The sequence below is a fragment of the Aquarana catesbeiana genome, linkage group LG05 (genome assembly GCF_042186555.1).
Source record: "Aquarana catesbeiana isolate 2022-GZ linkage group LG05, ASM4218655v1, whole genome shotgun sequence".
NCBI lineage: Eukaryota > Metazoa > Chordata > Amphibia > Anura > Ranidae > Aquarana > Aquarana catesbeiana.
In genome coordinates this window covers 170,283,249-170,306,788 of record NC_133328.1, presented here as the reverse complement: position 1 = coordinate 170,306,788, position 23,540 = coordinate 170,283,249, and the positions used below count along the sequence as shown (strand labels likewise).

General features: G+C 44.0%; 1 protein-coding gene across 1 annotated transcript in view; it reads left to right on the top strand.

Annotated features, from left to right (window-relative positions):
- CPNE4 (copine 4) overlaps positions 1 to 23,540 on the top strand; it is a 568,794-nt gene that overhangs the window by 433,485 nt on the left and 111,769 nt on the right. Inside the window, exon 8 of the mRNA XM_073630343.1 lies at positions 20,588 to 20,686. Within this exon, the coding sequence (XP_073486444.1) occupies positions 20,588 to 20,686 (99 nt within the window). The remainder of the gene's footprint in view (positions 1 to 20,587; positions 20,687 to 23,540) is intronic.

Sequence of the window (23,540 nt, the reverse complement as noted above, 5' to 3'; positions counted from 1 at the left end):
AAGAAACGGACCATGCGCAGGAGTGACGTCACGCGGCTCCAGCCAGTCACAGAGCCGGAGTCTGTGGCCCTGGAAGGAAGAGAGGTGATGATGGACGCGTCTTGCACAGGGGACAGCGCGGGCTTAGTTTGCAGGTAAGTGTCACATAATGGGCTAGTATGCATTGCATACTAGCCCATTATGCTTTTAATTTGCAGGGTTTGCAGGGAGCAAAAGAGGACGTAAAACCCATCATGTAAATGTTCCAGTAACCAGCTTGCTTAGTAATTTGACTGCTTTTGGCAGCTGTATGGAAGTGGAATTGTAGCATAGAACCTAATTTAAAACACAGTAATGACATTCAAGTCAAAAGTCTCATGTGCCAAAAGTCTCTATGCTTCTTCCCGTTAACACTGTTGTGGACAAATTTTACTTTTCATAAAATGAATACATTTCTTCCTTCTTTCCTTTCAGCTCCATGTATCACCACCACCAGTTGTGCAGGAGTTGAGTGTAAAGGTCCATATCTCACTGGAGGAAGAGGGACTTGCTTTAAAGGAGGCACAAGCCTTTTTGACCTTACATATATACTATATTGTCAAAAGTAATGGGATGCCTGCCTTTACACGCACATGAACTTTAATGGCATCCCAGTCTTGGTCCATAGGGTTCAATATTGAGTTGGCTCACCCTCTGCAGCTTTAACAGCTTTAACTCTTCTGGTAAGTCTATTGACAAGGTTTATAAGTGTGTCTATGGGAATGTTTGACCATTCTTCCAGAAGCGCATTTGTGAGGTCAGGCACTGATGTTGGACTAGAAGGCTTGACTCCGCTCTAATTCATCTCAAAGGTGTTCTATCGGGTTGAGGTCAGGACTCTGTGCAGGACAGTCAAGTTCCCACTATAGCATACCAAGAGATTTCGGACATTTCATACTCCCAACTTTGATAGAAAGTTTGGGGGAGGGCCCCTTCCTGTTCCAACATGACTGCGCACCAATGCACAAAGCAAGGTCCATAAAGAAGTGGATGAGTGAGTTTGGGGTGGAGGAACTTGCCGGGCCGCACAGAGTCCTGACCTCAGCCCGATAGAACTCCTTTGGGATGAATTGGAGCAAAGACTGCAAGCCAAGCCTTCTTTTCCAACATCAGTGGCCAACTCAATATTGAACCCTATGGACTAAGACTGGGATGCCATTAAAGTTCATGTGCGTGTAAAGGCAGGCGTCCCAATACTTTTGATAATATAGTGTATATGTGGGTCATATCCTGAAGGTGAGAGCACAACTGGTGGTGGTGATACAGCAAGGTGAAAGAAAGGAAGGCAGAAATATATATACATTTTATAAAAGTATAATTTGTCCACACCAGTGTTAAAGGGAAGAAGCATAAAGACCTTTTGGCACATGGGACTCTTTGCATGGTTTTGTATTTATATGGAAAATGAATAAGAGTATTGATAAGTGCTACACCATATTGTTTGGGATTTCTTGGAATGGAAGGTTAACCTAGGCTCTCCTGTGCCTACGGGCTGTAGGCATAGCTGTATATCCACTATGTGACAGGCTCTGCTGCCTGTGGCTGGTAGTCTCACCAGATTTGGAGCAAGATTTGGTGATGTCATTATTATGTGCTGCTCACAGTTCTGACATGTTCATGATGAATTCTGACATGTTCATGATGAATGGAAAGCTAAAGACCTGCAGTACAGGGATCTCTCTGTTTCTGTTGCATTTATTTTGTGGATCTATGCTTTCTGCACCTCTCCCACTGCTCCTTGAATATTCCCCCACCAGTCATCAGATCACCAATTATCAGGGAGCAGCTTTGATGTGAGGCAGCAAAACACTGCTCATCTACCAAGATGGCCACTTCCACACAAACACAGTGCGAATAGGGAAAAAGCTGCAGGGAGTTTACAAGCAATACTGATGATTAGCCATTTGTCATCTGATTGCCTTGTGTAACCACTGAAAACAAACACTATTATAGTAACCATTTCCTTTTTATTTAGTATAACACATTAATTTCCAGGTAGCTATAACATTGTGCATGTTCCAGTTAAATTACAAGCTGATTTAATACAAAAATGATTATTTCCATTTTAGATGGATTAAAGCTGGCTAAATGATATAGCTTTCATAGTGAAAGTTCTCCATAGTAGTGGATAGTTGTATCTGCACACCATCATGAGACAATTATTATGCTTTTTTTGTTCCTTAATAAATATCTAAAACATAAATCGGAATTGTAAGTCAGATCCAAGAAGTCTGGTGAAGATAGTTTACTACTTGAATCCCCATGATAGAAAATGGGTACGGTAATTCAAAATGGCAAGCACTCTAAACTGAAATGTCAGTATTGTATGAGGTTTACTTTGAACTAAAACTGCCTCTCTTTAATCCAAAACCAATGGATATACATCAAATTTGTATGCACCAGTTTGATAACCCGGATACTGTTAAAGTAGCTGTCACTGTGCCTCTCTGTGGGTGCACAAAAAACTATTTAGGTAGTCAAATTAAATCTGAGCTCCAGGCACAAAAGGTTTAATTTAAAGTGGTTGTAAACCTCAGACATGAAATATGAACAAAGCATATCCCTCTATAGTGTGTACTTGTCTCAATTGGGAGAAAAGTGTCATATTGGTCTGCTGCTTCATTCCTCTGCTATCAGCACTTCTGAAAAGTTTTCCTGACACCAAAAGAAAAAAGGTGACAGGGGAGGGAGCTCCACCCAATTGACAGCCACAGCTCTGTTCCTGTGTGCTGTGTAGAGGGGGGGTGTCCATTCCCTCTCCCAAGGGATGTAGAGAAGAGAAGACTTCAGATAAACAGGCCTGCAGAAAGCTATTGGTGTGTGTGTGTGTGGGGGGGGCAACACAAGTCACTCTGCACAAAAAGAGAGAGTAGCACTGACTGGCCTGTATTATCTGTAAGAGGTCAGATCTGTAATGCCCTGTACACACGGTCGGACATTGATCAGACATTCCAACAACAAAATCCATGGATTTTTTCCAACGGATGTTGGCTCAAACGTGTCTTGCATACACACGGTCACACAAAGTTGTCGGAAAATCTGATCGTTCTGAACGCGGTGACGTAAAACACGTACATCGGGACTATAAATGGGGCAGGAGCCAATAGCTTTTCTCTCTTCATTTATTCTGAGCATGCGTGGCACTTTGTGCGTCGGTTTTGTGTACACACGATCAGAATTTCCAACAACGGATTTTGTTGTCGGAAAATTTTATAGCCTGCTCTCAAACTTTGTGTGTCGGAAATTCCGATGGAAAATGTGTGATGGAGCCTACACACGGTCGGAATTTCTGACGACAAGGTCCTATCACACATTTTCCATCGGAAAATCCTATCGTGTGTATAGGGCATAAGAAATACAGAAAGCATACTCAGATTTAAATAAACACGTGGCTTTAGAATTTGGACAATATTTGTTTAGTCTGGATTTCAACATTAAAAAATATGTACAGGCAAAACCTTTTTTTTTTTTATTTGGATAGGGTAGGGAAGGAAAAACTCGGTAATTTATTGATCTCTATATGTCTGCTAGATAGATTCACTTTTTCGAATTGCCCTGCCGATCAATTTCTCCAAAACAGAAAGTGATAGGAAATCCCACATTTTAAAGTTGTCACCAGGACATTAGCTGAGAGTAAATATATTTCAATGTGAACACCTGCTCTGGTGACAGCCATCTAAGAGGGGAATTTCCTTACTTTGCAGAAATTTGCTCTTCCAACTGCAACTCAGGACAGGAAGTGAAGAGAAACCTCCCCAGTGAAACACAGCAAAACCTATCACAAAAATTAACTGACTAAGCCCAGCTGACTTGAATCAGTAGGCAGACAATCGTTTAGAAGTCAGGCATTCTGGTCCTAAGTGGATCATACTGGAGTTTCTGTGCCCAGTGGTGTGTCCCTTTTGAGGTCCAAGAAGCCTACAAGCTGCCCAGTTCGAGATCCATTCAATCTAAGCAAATGGAACTTGGAGCAAAAGTAAAGTACCAACCTAACCCTTAAAAAAGTTTGTAATCCTAAAACAGTATGGTACATAATTATCTTATACTAATTAACAAACTATGGATCAAAACAGATAAGCATTTTCCTACGTACAGACCCTCTATTTAAGATGACCAGTGATGCTTAGTAGCTCTGACTGATGGTCTACCTATAATTCATTGCCTATGACATTATGTTAGCTTGCAGTCATTGTACCAACTGTGAGCTGTCTCTGTACAGCTGTTCTCTGTTTTTACTAATGAGAAAAAGAAAAATTATCTCTGGGGAATTTGTGATTTTATGTGTACAGGTGTGTGAGGCTGTCCAGATGGTTCTGATTAAAAATAGACCCTTTTCATGTGCATATAAAAAATTATTCATGCAAGAGGGAATGATTTGTACTTAATAAATGAGGATGAGCATATAATTCTGACTTAACCTTTTTAAGATCTGTGTTTAAAACACAGGAAATAATGTGCAGGTAAGAATTATGCCCTTCATAATTTGTTAACAGCACATAATAGATCAAATCCGTTCAGCTTTCTGGAGTAAACCAAAATGCGTCCCTGTTGTACTCGTAACAGTATTTTTTATCCTGTCTAACTCTAGAGCTGTCTAGCTGAAGTTGATAGATTCTGCTACAACACGGGGGTGATAGCTGCTTTTCCTCATGCACTGTGACTGCATATTAATGATATGTCTTTGTACTGCCTTAACACTTGAATGTTTATGATAAATTACGTAGGTGGTTATTGTTGTCTCAAACAAAAATATAAAGAAAGATAATTAATCAACTGGATTGGATTCCAACCAGCTTATGCTGTTTGCCACAGTTTGGAAATCTTCAAAAATAGTGTTAATTTATAGCTTCAACTGACCTTTAGTGGTGTCTGGCATGGCGGCACTTCTGCTGACCTTTAGTGGTGTCTGGCATGGCGGCACTTCTGCTGACCTTTAGTGGTGTCTGGCATGGAGGCACTTCTGCTGATCTTTAGTGGTGTCTGGCATGGCGGCACTTCTGCTGACCTTTAGTGGTGTCTGGCATGGCGGCACTTCTGCTGACCTTTAGTGGTGTCTGGCATGGCGGCACTTCTGCTGACCTTTAGTGGTGTCTGGCATGGAGGCACTTCTGCTGATCTTTAGTGGTGTCTGGCATGGCGGCACTTCTGTTGATCTTTAGTGGTGTCTGGCATGGCGGCACTTCTGCTGACCTGTAGTCATGTCTGGCATGGCTTTCCATCCTCTTCTCTATGTGTCTTATTGGGAGGAATTGTGTCATCACTAAACCTGGACATTTGACTTAAGTCAGCTCATCCGACCATCATGGAATTGTTTCTATTGTCACACACACACACACAGGCTAACAGGTATTAAGCAGGGCAAGATTTGGGGTCTGTTGGTGGCTGAGGGTCATCGGTAAAGGAAGGAAATTCAGAGTTTGTTTCCTGAATTTTCTTCTGTGCAGTACACAACCCTGTGTATGGAATCCATCACCCAAATATTTTATCAAGATAATGGCTCTTGATATGTTTAACTGGTGTTAGAGTTCCTTTCACATATCTTTTGTGTTTCAGGTATCCGGGCTATGGCACTTTTGCAGCTGGATTTTGTGTCTCATTCAATTTGACATTTAACCTCTGATACAAAAAATGAGCAGTTGCTGGACTTTGGGTTCATTCAGCTAGGCCTTGAAGTGCTTTTCTTTCAGGTCAGACCTGCTATTCTTGGGTGCACACCTTTACCACCTCCTGGACTGAATGGGTCTCCCATTGAGTCCAGGATTGCATGGTGACAGTTTATAGATTAAATATTTGCCAAATCAATGGACGACATTTAATTCTTTACCTTATACTAGGACAGATTACCTATTAAGGTTAGACTAATGCCCCGTACACATCGGAAATTCTGCCAGCAAAAGTCCAATGTGAGCTTTTGGTCGGAAATTCCAACTGTGTGTATGCTCCATCGGACTTTTGCTGGCGCAAAAGATTGAGAGCAGGTTCTCTATTTTTCCGATGGAAAAAGTTCCTATCGGAAATTCCGATCATCTGTAGCAATTCCGACGCGCAAAATTCCTACGCATGCTCGGAAGCAATTCGACGCATGCTCGGAAGCATTGAACTTCATTTTCTCGGCTCATCGTAGTGTTGTACATCACCGCGTTCTTGACAGTCGAAAATTCAGAGAACTTTTGTGTGACCGTGTGTATGCAAGGCAAGCTTGAGCGGAATTCCATCGGAAAAGCCAACCAAGGTTTTTCTGATGGAAATTCCGATCGTGTGTACAGGGCATTACAATCAGTGTAGAACAGTACTGGTGCTCTTTTGTAATGCACTTGTACTTGATTTGATTGTAGCCGTATTAGTGCAATTGTGACAGTACTGCTTGGACCTTGAAGAAGGGGACATACTCCGAAAGCTTGTCCTGAAAAATTGTATGTTAGTGCAAATAAAAAAAGTATCACGGACAGTAATGCACTTGTAAAAGTAAATGATAATAAATTGTTATTAAAATGAAACTTAATTGTGTCTGAGCCCCACAAACGGAAAATGCTATTTTTATTCATTTTTAATATTTAAAGCAAACTCACCCATCCATTCATGTCTCCATGCTTTATTTTGTTGAGAAATTACTTTGAAAAATTGCTTCCTAGTATTTCTAGCCATGGCCATCTTGAGGAAGAGCAGATGATTAATGTAGCATTTACTTATTGGAATCCATCTGCCCTTAGCTCATGCATGCAGCAGGAGAGTGTGCTTAGCTGAGAAAGCCTCTCGTTCCCTTCCCTTCCCATGGGATGTATGACATCATTTTGAACCAAGAAGCAACTAGAGATATATAAAAAAAATTCAAACAATAAATATAATATACTTTCTTATCTATTTACTAATGCTTGCAGCATAAGGATTACAAACAGTTAATGTTGATTGAAGAGTTTAGTTGCACTTTAATATATTATATTTCAAGTAGTCATCCACCAGCAGTAGGATAGTAGGCAATCCATTAAGAATTTAGATTGATAGATGACATAGAAAGTGGCTGATAAACGTATTCTACAAAAATGCATAGTTTAGAATAAAAATACTCTAAACTACTTTAAATTTAAAAAGTTATAGATTACATAGAACTCAGCATAAACAATGATAAATATTCTAAAACCCTGGCACATATTAAAAATCATTTTTTTAGGGGTCATGGAGGTCATATAATATCCTACACCTTGTTATCAAGAAAATGAAAAGAATTGGATGTACCTAGATATTTTCCAGAAAAAGAATGTTCCCTTAGTCAAGTTTGTTTTATGTATTGGAACATATTATAGTCCTTAGAAGTGAGGGTACAGAATACTCAAAATTAAGCTGTTGGAGGTATATTAGATTAATCGTGTCCAATGCCTACACCCCAAGGAGTTAACTTTACCTATGGTGCACTTTTATTTCTATTGTGTAATTTGATTGTAAAATAATCATTTTTTATATTTAACATAATAAAAAAGCATTCTGTCTCGTGCTATTACAATTTTCTAGGCTGAAAAGAATTTCATGTGATGTGATGAGAGGTATAATAAATAATTTAACAAAGGTCTGATTTGGAAGAAATATGATACAAATCTTAGGGATTGTTTGATACAATTTAATGAAATATCATTTTTTTTAATGTATGTAAGAGTAGTTCTGGGTTTTTTGATTGGTTCGAGTGATCAAGTGGAATGTTTAGCTATGTTATTAAGCTTGATATATAACATGTGATTAGTGCTGTCAAAAGCCATGGGACTTAGCTTGAATATGTTTGCAATAAAATCAAAAAACAAGAATATTGCGATCTTGTGGAGTGATATTATTCTATTATTCTTTCTTGTTTCAGAGTGTGAGTGTATATATTATACATATACCATATATATATATATATATATATATATATATATATATATATATATATATATATATATATATATATATATACAGGGCTTTTTTTCTTAGAAAATAGGTGCAGGTACTCCTCCCTTCTGAGTCACTCCGCCCCTACCCACCTGCAGTATGGCCCCTTTTAGAGAATATAGAAGCAAGTATTGTTTTACTGTCTGTGCCTCATTCTTCTTACATCCCCAGCCTGAACTTCCTGATACTCTCCAAGGAGTTTTCCCTCAAGTATGCCTCAGTTGACTTGGCCATCCAAACCATCATTGGAATAGGTACCGGCGCCTGACTATACAAAGCAGATATATCTGATGCGTTCAAATTCCTCCCTATCGAACCTTCCCCCTGGTGGTGGCACGGTATTAAGTGGAGGGAGTCCTACTAATTTGCCACCAAGTTGACCTTTGGAGTCCAAGCGCAGCCTGTGGCTGTTCAAAATTTTTGCTCAGGCCCTCACATGGATTCTGTCTCACCAGGCCCGCTGTCACTCGGTCATCCACTACCTTGACGACTTCCTGCTTATCGAGCAACCAGGCACACCCCCGCCAGATCCAGACATGTTTAGAATAGTTTTCAACAACCATTACCCTTTTAGGTGTCACTCTCGACACTCAAGCTATGCAAGCCAGCCTGCTTCTTGACAAACTAGCTTGTATCAGGGCAACTATCTACGACTTCACCCAGTCGCAAGGGTGCACCAGGAGGCAGTTGCAGTCCTTACTAGGGATGATAAACTTTGCGATGAGGATTATTCCTCAAGGACGGTCCTTCATATCATGGCTTTTAGTCTTTCTCACACCAGTACCTAAGACCCAGACCGAATTCTCAAACTAGATCAAGCAGCAGTAGCAGACTTGGCTATGTGAGACGAGTTCCTCACCAGCTGAAACGGCATTTCAGTGTTCATTCCGACAGTGTTAAATGAGTCACTACAGGTGGTCACCAATGCCTCAGCCTCCACCGGCTTTGCAGCCATATTTGGCCGCCACTGGTTCACCGAATCTTGACTCCCAGAAATTCTCTTAATCGCTGGTTTTACCCAGTCCTCATCTTTCTTCAAGCTATATCCCATTGTCGCAGATGCCCAGGTCTGAGGCCACACTTGGACAAAACTGACGGTGCTTTTCACCATAGACAATCAGGCCACGGCCGACATCATTAACAAAGGTAGATCCAAGTCACTCCCTATCATGTCCTATCTGCGCAGGCTCGTGCCACTGTCCCGTTTCAACCTTACCTTGTTTTTCCAGCAGGAGCCCAGACTCGACCCAACGACTACTTCTGTCCCACCCGGGTCGCTGCTGTCGATGAATTAAAATCGTACCTCGCCAACGCAACCCAGCTCATCACCCCATCCTTGGCACGCAACACACTGAAGGCCTATCGCACTGCTTGCAACACTTACCGCAAGTTTTTGGCCTCTTCCCCTGGAGCAGCAATAGGTGATGTTAGAAACGTCAGAGCCTTCATATCATATTGCCATACCCAGCTAGCCCTTGCTCACAACACCATCAGGCGATACCTAGCCGGCGTCCAGCATTTTCTATCTCACAGTCAGCAAAATGCAACAAACCGGCCCAGGGGTTGACATCAACCTATTTCAGACTAACAATGCCTGGTGCCCAGTGACAGTCCTCGACTGACTACTGTCCTGTCTACCCAGCCAGTCTGAAGATAGCCCATTGCTACCCTTTCTAACCAGCCCCCTCATTGGCAGCCAGTTTTTCTAGCCTGTCAGGATCCTCCTAAGCAGCTTGGGCTTCAACCCCAGTCAGTTCTCTGGACATTCCTTCCGGATTGGAGCAGCCTCAGCTGCCTTGCAACATGGAGTACCAGACCACGTAATCAAAAAAACTAGGCCGATGGAAATCCACTTGCTTTGCCACTTACATCCCAAATATTCAGCAAGAAATGGCACAAGCCTTCACCAAACTGGCTCAATAACCACAAGAAACCAATAAAGAGCTATTTCCCTATCTGAGTCTTTTGCCCCCTTTTCTTGGCATACCGACCAGACCATCAAGGCACACTTCAGGTCTATTTATGTTGTAAGTCTTGTCGCGTGTTTATGTGATTCACATCTCTCTCGGTCATAGGGCTATGACCATAAATAAGAAGGCCAGTATGCTGGCCAGAATTTATAGGAGGAGCCCGGAGAGTATTTAAGCAGCCCACTCGCCCATACTCATTGTCGGTTCCAGTGCACGATACCCTCCCGCCCTTCACTTTTTCAGGGCAATTCTCAACACATCCTTCTTCACAAACTACCCATTACCTATCTCCTGTATGCCCCCTTTTCTTGGCATACCGACCAGACCATCAAGGCACACTTCAGGTCTATTTATGTTATAAGTCTTGTCGTGTGTTTATGTGATTCACATCTCTCCCAGTCATAGGGCCACAACTATATATATTGGCTCAAAATTTCAAGTCTTGAGCTACTAGCCAGGCCTCAAGGGTTACTCGCCACCAGTTGCCCCTCCCAACCCCTACCCTGCCCGGCCCCTAATTCCACCCCTAAACACGCCCTCATAAATTATCTCATGAAATGGCAATTAAATGTCTTATGCAGAATTAAGTTACAAAAATAAATATTAACAGCAACTTTATCAGTGCCCCTCAGCACAGCCTCATCAGTGCCCATCAATGCAGGCTCACCTGTGCCTATCAATGCAGCCCCATCAGTGCCCATCAATGCAGCGTGACCTGTGTCCATCATTGCAGCGTGACCTGTGCCCATCATTGAAGCATTACCTGTGCCCACCAATGCAGCCTCACCTGTGCGAATCATTGCAGCCTCACTGTGCCCACCATTGCATCCTCACTGTGCTCACCATTGCAGCCTCACTGTGCCCACCATTGTAGCCTCACTGTGCCCACCATTGCAGCCTCACTGTGCCCATAATTGCAGCCTCACTGTGCCCATCATTGGAGCCTCACTGTGCCCACTATTGCAGCCTCACTGTGCCCACCATTGCAGCCTCACTGTGCCCAGCATTGCAACCTCGCCTGGGCAGAGGAAGAAAGAGGGCGGCCGGATCATAACTGGAGGAAGAGGAAAACCACAGGATCACAGAGCAGGATAGCACGCTGGAACAGTTTGCATTACAATTGCTTCCGCTCTGCTCGCCGTCACACACAGCCCCGCCTCCTCCTGACCCCGTGCCTGTGATAGACAGAACACATCTCAGCATTGGGATGCGTACACAGGCATGGGGTCAGGAGAAGGCGGGGCTATGTGTGACGGTGAGTAGAGCGGAGGCAATTGTAAAGTAAGCTGTTACAGTATGAGCGGTGCTCGCACCCCCACTCCCAGGCAGCCTAGCTCCTCTCCAGCCCTCATTTTCCACTGTAGGCGACTGGAAAATTTGATGGCTGTATATATATATATATATATATATATATATGTAGGAAGGCCAGTATGGTGGCCTGAATTTATGGGAGGAGCCCGGGGGGTACTTAAGCAGCCCGCTCACCTGTGGTGCTTGTCGGTTTCCTGTGCGCGATATACGTCACTAGGCCGACTATTCGATATACCAGCGTCCGCAAGTTCTTGCCTCGCAAATTCCCGTATTTCGATATTCCGTACTCAAAACCTTCGAAGTCCGCGTTTTTCGTTCGTATTTTGTACCACGCGTCTGGCTTGGCTGTCGCAGGTAAGGTCCCGTCGGACTTTTCGTTTTTCATATCATGTCACTAAACCGTGATTTCAAATTTTCGTTTCACTCGCATTTCACAAACTGCAATGTATATCGCTTGTACGTTCGATATGTTACCATTTCGACAGCACCGCGACACAGACGTCGCTTAATTTCTAGCATGTCGGTATTCAAAACAAAAAAAAAAAAAAAAAAAATATATATATGCGTCGGTAGACAGCCATAGCGGGTCGCAATTTGCAATTTATCAAGTCAGTTCGATACCAACCATTTCTCATTTCTGAAACATTTCTAAACTCATTTCTGACATTTCAAATTTAATCGGATCAAGTCAGTTCAATACCAATCATTTCTCATTTCTGAAACATTTCTAAACTCATTTCTGACATTTCAAATCATTTCAAACATTTCTCATTTCGGTCACCTACCGCGCTCCGATTCGAATCCAGTCGCACCAAAAGATGCACCGATTCGTTCCGGTGTGCCCCAGTTATTACGGCCTCATTTCTATACATGCTCCAGAGTTACGTTATTGTCTGACATTAGTACCTCTGTCATGGTTATCATTTCATTTCCACCTATCACGTTCCGACATGAATCCAGTCGCATGGCAATGCACCGATTCGTCTCGGCGTGCCCCAGGATTGGCCTCATTTCTATACATGCTCCAGAGTTACGTTTTCAGTCATTCATACCTCTGTCATGGTTATCATTTCATTTCCACCTATCACGTTCCGACATGAATCCAGTCGCATGGCAATGCACCGATTCGTCTCGGCGTGCCCCAGGACTGGCCTCATTTCTATACATGCTCCAGAGTTACGTTTATCAGTAATTCGTACCTTCTGTCATGGTTATCATTTCATTTCCACCTATCACGTTCCGACATGAATCCAGTCGCATGGCAATGCACCGATTCGTCTCGGCGTGCCCCAGGACTGGCCTCATTTCTATACATGCTCCAGAGTTACGTTTATCAGTAATTCGTACCTTCTGTCATGGTTATCATTTCATTTCCACCTATCACGTTCCGACATGAATCCAGTCGCATGGCAATGCACCGATTCGTCTCGGCGTGCCCCAGGACTGGCCTCATTTCTATACATGCTCCAGGGCTACGTTTATCAGTAATTCGTACCTTCTGTCATGGTTATCATTTCATTTCCACGTATCACGTTCACACATGAATCCAGTCGCATGGAAATGCACCGATTCATTATGGCGTACCCCAGGGCTCGGCCTCATTTCTGATACATGCTTCAAAGTCCGGATCATAGCTAATCGCAGACATCGGGGGATGGATCCATGTCTCTGCCATGCAGCTTACTACCATTTCACTCCCACAACGCATCACCGTTTCGGAACCAGTCGCATCTGACATGCACCGATTCTTTACGGAATGCCTCGCTGGTTCCAAACAGCATTTCATACCTATACCAGAGCTCGCTTGGTTGCCAGTCGCAAACACGGCACAACCAATTCAAGCCTCGGTCTAATAATCATTTCTCTCATTTCATTTCATACGGTGCTCCGATTCGAATCCAGATGCATCAAACAGGCACCAGATCGTCCCGCGTGCACCAATGTTTTCACTTGCCTCATTTCAATACATGCTCCAGAGCCCGGTTCTCGGTCGAATCAATGACGACGACCAGGCCGGACCTCTGTCATGGAGTCCATTCATAATCAACGCAAACATTTCGAATCATTTCATTGTCATACAAATCGTTGCTTCAAAAAATCAGTTAGCAATCCCTTCACGAATTGTCACCTTTTCGTTTTTCTCAGGTCAGTCAAAGTTCAGTAGGTCCACCCTGCACCAGGTTGGACGATATCCCCCCAGGTAAAAAAAAAAAAAAAAAAAAAGGGGGAATGGGAGAATAAGTCGGGTAAGTATGACTCAGCGGATCAAAGAAAAAAAACTTGAAATTTATCTCACCCCTAATAGGTTACAGTCAACCAGGAAATAAAAGCTCAAGAGAATCCTCACCAGAGCAACTATGTCTCAGACCGGCAGCGAAGACCTCACGGCCCCTCTGTCACCTTCTCCAGTCTCAGAAAGCGGCAGCGTGCAATCCCTTAGGGGATGGACTATCCCCAAACTGACGGCAGAGCTCAGACGCAGAGGTGTCCCCTTCCCCGCCACAGCGAGGAAAGGCGAGCTTTTCAAACTCCTCTTTCCCCCACCAGCAGCAGGACCCAGTACCCAACAGGCATCCCTTCAGTCGATATCATCGGCCATTTCACAGTTACACATGATGGTGTCATCTCTATCCACCTCAGTGGCAAACGTCCAAACCAGGGTTGCACTTCTGGAGGCCCGACCGGCCACGGCTGTCCCCGACCCAACGGCAACTCAAAGCTTGACACCTCTTCCTGCAGGTACCTCAGGCTCGAGCCATATTGTCTACCCCTCCCACCTGGTCCCAACCAGTATCAGGAAGGACATCTTGGACGGCAAGGACGTCAACCTGGCCTCTCTCCTCATTTCCGTGCATGATTTGGCAGAAAATAAAGCCTACTCCTGGGGTGACATATCAGTGGTCCTTAAAGCCAAAGACCCCAGATTGAACCGCAAGCTAACAGTCTCAGAGTTTACCCTGGCCTTTGGCATGTTCAGAGATGTCCTGTGCTCAGCCACCCCTAGCAGGCGGGAAGAGCTGGACTTGTATCTCCATACTGTGGTAGACTTGGGCCACAAGTACGGAGGTTTTGCCTTTTACGACTACCATCGTTCCTTTTCAGCCAAGGCCGCGGCCAGACTCATACAGTTCCAGATCACGACAGATTGGAGTCTCATGGATACAGAGCTCTTCTGCCGCCACTTTGCCGGCTTACGCTCACCTCTGTGTGCGATTTGCCAGTCTTCCACCCACACTGCCACCTGGTGCGCCAATACGGCAACCAGACGGCCTTTCGAGTTTCCCTCTACCTCAGGTTCAGTACAGGGTCAGCCGATCCCTGAACCAACGCCTCAGGTGGACAAACTCGGACGCCCAGTCCGAACCGTGGGAGGGGCAGCCATCTGTAATAACTTTAATCAGGGGTCCTGCAACTTCAGTCAGTGCCGTCTACTTCACCTCTGCACCTTATGTCATAGAGCACACCCTAGGATTTTGTGCGAAGTCAAGCAACACAAGAAGGCGTGACTAAGCCGGATCAACCTCTTATGGTTAGGATGGTATCTCACTTCACATCCCACCCCTTCCCTGGCCACCTTCCTTATCCAAGGCTTCACAGCAGGCTTTCACACCGGCCTCATTTCACTACCCCACACTACCCACGAATGTGCCAATCTTCGTTCGGCAGCCATTGACGAACAAGCCATAGATCAGCTCTTACAGGCAGAGGTGGATCGAGGTTACGTGATAGGCCCTTTCAGTTGCCCCCCTTTCAACACATGGAGAGTCAGCCCTATTGGGCTTGTCAAGGGCAAGTTTTCAAATAAATTGCGTTTGGTGTACGACTTGTCTGCGCCTCATTCTTCCCACATACCCAGCCTCAATTCCCTGATCCCCTCCGAGGAGTTTTCCCTAAAATATTCTTCCGTGGACATGGCAATACAAGCGATCATCAAAGCAGGCACAGGCGCCTGGCTCTCCAAAGCCGACATCTCGGATGCCTTCAAGCTCCTGCCCATCCACCCATCCCTTTGGTGCTGGCATGGCATCAAGTGGAAGGAAGCATATTATTTTGCTACAAAGCTCACCTTCGGTTCGAAGAGTAGCCCGTGGCTCTTCGACACGTTCGCCCAGTCCCTCGGTTGGATACTATTACACAAGGGTCAATGCCATGAAGTCATCCATTATCTAGATGACTTCCTACTGATAGAACCACCCAGCAAGCCCCCAGGAGATCTCGACAAACTTAGGGTAATTTTTGGAAACCTCAATGTTCCTATTGCCGAGCACAAAGTCGATGGCCCAGCAAATAGCATCACTTTTCTCGGGGTCAGCTTGGATACCTGCGCAATGCAAGCCAGTCTCCCCCTCGACAAACTAACACGCATTAGGGCAGTCCTTCACGAGTTTACACACACCAAGGACTGTACCAAAAAACAGTTGCAGTCCCTCCTGGGTATGCTCAACTTCGCTATGCGAATTATTCCACAAGGCCGCACATTTGTATCACGCCTACTCAGATTTCTGTCGGAAACTCAAGACCCTGATCAGATTCTGAATTTAGACTCCGCAGCCATAGCGGACCTATCCATGTGGGAGGAATTCTTGTCCGCCTGGAATGGCATATCTCTATTCATACCTATAGTTTCGGTCCATTCACCCCAGGTGGTAACGGACGCCGCAGCCTCCACAGGTTTCGCGGCAATTTTTGGCCATCATTGGTTTTCAGGACCCTGGCCTCAACAGATACTATTGATACCCGGCTTTTCCCAAACATCTGCCCTCTTTGAGCTTTACCCCATAGTGGCAGCCGCACAACTCTGGGGCCACCACTGGACAGGACAAACTGTAGTCTTTAGCACCGACAACCAGGCCACGGCAGACATCATCAACAAAGGCAGGTCCAAGTCCCTAGCAGTCATGTCCTTCCTGCGCAGGTTGGTACAACTGTCTTTACAACATCAGTTCAATATACACTGTGCATTTATTCCCGGCAGATACAACTCAGCAGCTGACGCATTGTCACGTTTCAATTATTCCTCCTTTTTCAAACAGGTTCCCGATGCCGATCCAATGTCGGCCCCTATCCCTGTCTGGTCACAACTGACCCTGGACTAGATCAACATTTACACGGAGCTACACAACTCATAAATCATTCCCTCTCCTACAACACACTTAAAGCCTACCAGACAGCTTGGAAGGCCTTTAACAAATTCCTCACGTCCTGCCGTAAAGGACCAACAGATATCAAGCAGGTACTGGCCTTCACTGCACACTGCCACACGCAGTTGGCCTTATCCTACAATACCATCCGGCTATACCTAGCCGGCATTCAACATTTTATGGCGCTTGAAGACCCCACGAAATCTTCACTATTCTCATCTCACGCTATACGAGCCGTTTTAAGGGGAATCCAGAAACAACAACCAGTCATCAGCACTAAGCGCTTGCCCATTACGGGACCCATCTTTAGGGACATGTCAACTATTCTGGCTACCTCGCCATTCGGTCTGCTCCGCAGCACGGTCTTACAAGCAGCGATATATCTAGCGTACTATGGGTTCATGCGCCCTGGCGAATTCACCTCTAACAAACCCACAGACCGAGTACTATGCAGACGACACTTACTTAGATACCAAGACCACTTCATCCTGCACCTCGAGGTCTCTAAAACCCAGCAAACGGGCTCAGGAGCGAACATTCACCTCTTCAAAACCAACAACAGCTGGTGTCCAGTCGCCGTACTCAACCGGCTCCTGTCACTCCTGCCTGAACAACCAGACAGCAGTCCCCTTCTACCGTTCCCAGTTAAACCCTTAAACGCCTCTCAGTTTGTGGAACACATAAGAATACTTCTCCGCAATCTTCATCTTAACCCTAGTCAGTATTCCGGACACTCGTTTCGCATCGGAGCAGCCTCCGCGGCATCCCGCCACGGGGTTCCGGACCACATCATCAAAAGACTGGGCAGGTGGAAGTCAGCCTGCTTCGCCCGGTATATCCCCAACCCACAAACAGAGATGGCACAGGCATTCTCCAAATTGGCTCAATAAATAATTGAAAATCAATAAAATCATAACCCTACCTGAATGTTTTTGCCCCCTTATTTTGGCATACCGGCCATTAGACCAAGGCACACTTTCAGGTCCATTTCATAAGCTAAGTCCACACTCTCAGGTCCATTTCCGATGCTAAGTCCTATCTTTACTATAAGTGGTATCCATGTACATACCGGACATAGGGCTCCAACCATAAGTAGGAAGGCCAGTATGGTGGCCTGAATTTATGGGAGGAGCCCGGGGGGTACTTAAGCAGCCCGCTCACCTGTGGTGCTTGTCGGTTTCCTGTGCGCGATACCCACCCTCCCATCCCCATTTCACAGCATTTCTCAAACTATTCATTTCATTCATTTCTCTTACAGAATAATCATTTCTTAAACCAGGGTATGCCCCCTTATTTTGGCATACCGGCCATTAGACCAAGGCACACTTTCAGGTCCATTTCATAAGCTAAGTCCACACTCTCAGGTCCATTTCCGATGCTAAGTCCTATCTTTACTATAAGTGGTATCCATGTACATACCGGACATAGGGCTCCAACCATAAATATATATATATATACACTGTATACTGTACACATTTAAAAAATCTTTGGGGACTTCTGGTTAGGTTAGGTCATACTCCGTGCTTCTCGGATGCTAGTGCATATGCATACGTGCATGCTTTGGCAAACAGGTGTAAAATTTAATCACTGTGGTTTAATAATGCAAAAGGTAATGATGAATACCCAAATTTATATACCTTATTTTCTATAAGAGCACAGCATAAAGTTATTTGGAGCTACCCCTTTTGCATTATGCATACCTTATTGATAATTTTAGCACATGTCATATAAGTTTGTTTATTTACAGCAAAATCTTAGTATGCACGTTACTTAGTTCACCTTATCTGCATATAAAGTACCAAACATTATCCCCATATTCATTGCACAGTGTAAACAAGGGTTGTACTGTATGCATTGTAAGCTTTAACAGATCAGCTCAAGGGATCAAGCTTACACAGTGTATGAACATCAGCACACTCATGTGAGCCTGCAATACAAGCACGGCTATGAATTTCATTGCAATTGTTGCTGTACTTTTACTAATTTGCGCTTATAAATTTGGGCACCTAGACTTGACTTGCATTGTGAAAAAGAGCAGTAAAACACACTATTGTTTTTTAGTGCCCTTATAAACAGGTCAAAAATGCAGAATGAATATTAGGTTTGCACCTACAGTAATATATATATATATATATATATATATATATATATATATATATATATATATATTAGTATTACAGTAAATGTAGTATTCCCATTAAATTGGTACTACTATGGGACCAGTGCTGTGGATAGAAGGTGTCAGGAAATGGTTGGGGGGTGCAGTATTGCAGGGAATCAATCTACTCAGTCATATCAGATCTCAAGACTTCAGGTTAAATTCAGCCGATTGCTGCTGTCATTTGCAAACAAAGAGGTGACAGATGAAAGCTTCCTCTGCCTGACTCTGCATTAGATGGTGTCATCTGTCAAAGCCCAGCAGAGGAAGGAAATAGTTTTTCAGTTGAATAACACAGCACAGGGTTTCAGCAGTCAGGCATTTTATGGGTGTAAGGACATACCTGGCCATCCGAGCTAACTGCATACAGCCAGAGGTCCAGGGGCGGGGTTTCCACTCTCTGTCTCACTACAACTGCTCCCTCTGAGCATACAGGCATGGGGCGGGGTTAGAGCATCCACGGACGTTCCCACTCCAATCACTGCTCTCACTGCAGCCGCTCTGTTCCGAGCATACAGGCTGCATGGGGCGGGGTCAGACCGTCAGTGGAGCTCCCAGCCCGCCCCTTCTCTGCTGGGCTAGCTCGGGAACACAGCTCCCGTGTCCTCTGTGCACCCTGCAAAGCCGTCATCGGGACCCCAATTCGCGGGTAGCGCGGGCTCAATGCTTTGGGCCCCCCAAAAAAGATTGGGCCCAGGGCAGATGCCCCTTTGCCCTGCGTTAAAGATAGCCCTGGTGACCGACATTGTTGTTTGGTACATTTGGAAAGTTGGTACTTTTGCAAAGTTCAATAAAGCTGTGGTTTTGCCCCTTTTCCAACTTAATGGGCTTCCGTGTATTTTTTGGGGGAGGGCAAGGTATTGGTGTATTAGTTGGTTAAAAATTAGCCTATGCTTCTCAGCAGTCATGTAAATGGACTAGAAATTAACTGTCTTTCAGTTACAGACACAGGTCTTGTTGGGTTGTTTTGGGCTGCCTAACACACCAAAAAGGTGTATGTATTATTTTCTCAATGCACTACAATTTAATGCACGATACTGCATTACCACGCATTGTGGGGTGCTGCAATTCACACCTGTGTACAAGATGTCTTGGCTTCCAGTGTGGATTACTGCAGTCCATTGGTATAAAATGACCCTTAAAGAAGATGTATCATCACATACGAAAAATCATAGTTAAATCCTGCAAAGAACATATCCATATAGCATTTGGTCCCATTCTGATCCATGGTCCATTTAAAGAATAAGTTTACTTTTAAACACTGTACACTTATCTTTTTTCTTTAGCCCCCTGACTAAAAAAGCCCCCTCCCTCTTCCCTCCATAGATCTGTACTTACCTCAATACCACCACCATGTCCTCTTTAGTCCTTTGTCACCTGCCATGGTAATCAGGGTGTTATACAAAGCTGTATTTTCTCTGTCTGCAGCCCATTTACATTTCTGCTATGGTGTCCTGTAAAGTCCCTGGGTTGTACCCTATGTCAGTTTGTCTTTTATTGCTGTCAATGCACTTATTGGGGAGATGCACATCTCAATTTGTACTGGTGACTATTATCACCGAGAAAATTATAGATTTTTCCCCAGAACAAGAGGTGGAACAAATCTTCCAACTGGGACATTTGTTCCAGGGATAACTGTCTAAAATGGGAGTCCCTGTACTGGGAGATTTCCTGTAGCTTTCTGTTGCTTCTCTGACACAGGAAGTGAATTGAAATTCCCCCAATGGTACACAGATGACAAAAAAAAATAACCTAGTAGAGTTTTTAACACCATATTATATGTACATTGTAACATAACTTTATATTATGTGCTTTTCTGTGTCTAACCCTTCCTTTCCTGTCCATAGAAAGCTAGTTTTAATGAAAGTGGGTGTGTTTGCTAAGTAACACTCAATATACTCACAGTACATGAATCAATATATCCTACATTAACCTCACTGTAGTTCTCCTAGAGGTAGAACCCAGTTTGGACTGTAGTTTGCTACTTGAACTTATTAAGTTACATGAGTAGTTAGTTTATGTATGTATACTACTATGTCATGAGTACTAATGTTAATATTTGTTCTCTTTAGTGTATAGTCTGGGACTGGGATTCTAATGGAAAACATGACTTCATTGGAGAGTTCACTTCAACGTTTAAAGAAATGAGAGGAGCCATGGAAGGAAGGCAGGTAGGATAACCATATGTCACTATAATCTTGCAAGCATGTACTGCATATTCTCTGGATTAAACCTATAGAAGCCTGTTAGTGTATTGTAAACACTTTCCTAAATTCCCAGGATCTATTTTTCAAAGGTTGGGCCAAATTTTAACATCACCTGGGATGCTAACAAATGTATCTTTTAACGGTTAGCGCAACTGACCAAGCACACTTGGCAAATTTTATACTGACGATATATGATTCAATCATTTGATGGAATGATCAGTTTTGTAGGATTGATTTGAAATCAAATAGATGGATCATAAAACTGCATTTGCAAGCACATCATGTGGTGTATGGATCAATTCAATGATGTAGAAATTACCACTTTTTTTGTTGATCATATTTTTATTGATCAAAATGATCACTTTTTCGTTTACTTTTTTCAGTAAACATTTGTCACTTAAAATGTATTTTATTCCATTTATTTGCTAGAAAAAATACTCTTGGGGCTCATTCACATGAGCAGTGCCCTTTTAAGAGTGATCCATGGTGGATGTGACAGTGGTGATGGGGCAATATATGGTGCAGCCCCATAGATCATTTGTCGTGTTCACCAAAAATTACATGCTGTTTAGTATTTGCCATTTGTCCAGCCATGAGCAGCTGAATGTCAGCGTTCAGGTCGGCAATCAGGGAGAGGTAAAACCCAGCCAACTGCTTGCCTTTACTGCCCCCAGCTGCATGTGAATAGTCTTACTGTATAAACTTTCCTTAAATATTTTACAAGGGTCTGTGGGGTTGATTTTCTAAAGGAGGAGAGAATGTTCAAATACAGTATAAAAAAAGCTATTTTCACTTTAATGTAAAGTAGTATTAAACCCTTAGCATTCTTTAGCTTAATGCATTGAGCACAATAAAATTCCCCTGTAAACTATTTGTTACATTTCTTACCCCACCTCTTGCAGTTTATAACTTCAATGCTGCTGGCTCCTGTTTACTCAGTGGCAGAGCCATCTACAGAGCGGGGAGGTAAAAGTAGAGCCAGGCCAAGTGGTTTTTGAAAAGTTGGATACGTGGAAGTTTTGGGAAAGGGGGAGATGGGAGCAGTGGAGGGATGAGTGTGCAGAAGTGTGGCATGGGGGGAGAGTGGTACAGAGGTAAGAGCTAAGGAGAGGTGGAACTCTGCATTCTGAACTTTGTACATAGTGCACCCTTGAACCCTGCAGTCTGTACATAGAGCACCACTGAACCCTGCACTCTATATGTAGCATACCCTTGAATCCTGCACTCTGTATTTAATGCACCTCTGAACCTGCACTCTGTACATAGAGCACCCCTGAACCCTGCACTCTAAACATAGCGCAGCCCTGAAACCTGCACACTGAATGTAGTGCACCCTTGAACTCTGCACTCTGTATGTAGCACACCCCATACCCTGCACTTGGTATGTAGTGCACTCCTAAACCCTGCACTCTGTATGTCGCACATCCCTGAAACCTGTACTCTGTACATAGCAGACCCCTGAACTCTGCACTCTGCATGTAGCATACTCCTGAACCTTGCACTCTGTATGTAGCATGCCCCTAAAACCTGCACTCTGTACATAGTACACCCCTGAACTCTGCACTCTGTACGTAGCGCAATCCTGAAACCTGCACTCTGCATGTAGTGCACTTCTGAGCTCTGCACTCTGTTCATGGCACCCCTACACTCTGCACTCTATACATAGTGCACCCCTGAACCTTTCAATCTGTACATAGAGCACCCCTGAACCCTGCACTCTGTATATAGCACACCCTTAAATCCTGCACTCTGTATTTAGTGCACCCCTGAACCCTGCACTCTAAACATAGTGCAGCCCTGAAACCTGCACACTGTATGTAGTGAACCCCTGAAATCTGCACTCTTACATAGTGCACTCCTGAACCCTGTACTCTGTATGTAGTGCACCCCTGAACCCTGCACTCTTCACATAGCACACCCTATACCCTGCACTCAGTATGTAGTACACCCCTAAACCCTGCACTCTGTATGTCACACACCCCTGAAACCTGCACTCTGTACGTAGCGCAATCCAGAACCCTGCACTCTGTACATAGCAGACTCCTGAACTCTGCACTCTGCATGCATCACACTCCTGAACCCTGCACTCTGTATGTAGCGCACCCCTAAAACCTGCACTTTGTACATAGCACACTCCTGAACTCTGCACTCTGTACATAGCGCAATCCTGAAACCTGCACTCTGCATGTAGCGCACTTCTGAACTCTACGCTCTGTTCATGGCACCCCGAAACTCTGCACTCACTTCTGGTGTTTAATGCCCTTTAGAATCCTCCCACTGTTATTCTGTGATAATAAAAAAAAGCAGTGCCTATCAGGAATATGAAATGTTAGGGTAAAAAAAAACTCTTTAAGCAGCATTAAGGTCTAGTAATTCTATTCACTTAGCTCTTTTGATAAAGAGAAGCTGTGTTCACTTTGACTATACAAACATTTTCAGGGGATTAAAAAAAAAAAAGGATTTGTCTTGCACTTTATTAGATAAAAGAAATGGGCACAACCTCACTTTATTCAGTAAATTAAATGAGTTTCAATCTGTTAAGTTACAGATAACATTGACAATGTGGCAATGTGGTTTATCACACTCAATAAGTACATGGTATTCTGAAGGTAGAGGGATCCTCTCTAGAGGTAAAGGAACAGCTGGCTGAGAATTTCCCTGATACGTGTTTGTCATGTCTGTCTGCTACCTCAGTCAGAAAATCCATTACACAAGACCGATAATTGAGCTTTGGGGCAAAAGGGGAAATTGGCAGCTGTGGTTTGTGAAGAAGTAATGTAGGACAAAATGTCCTTTTTCAAAACTAATTGACTTTCAG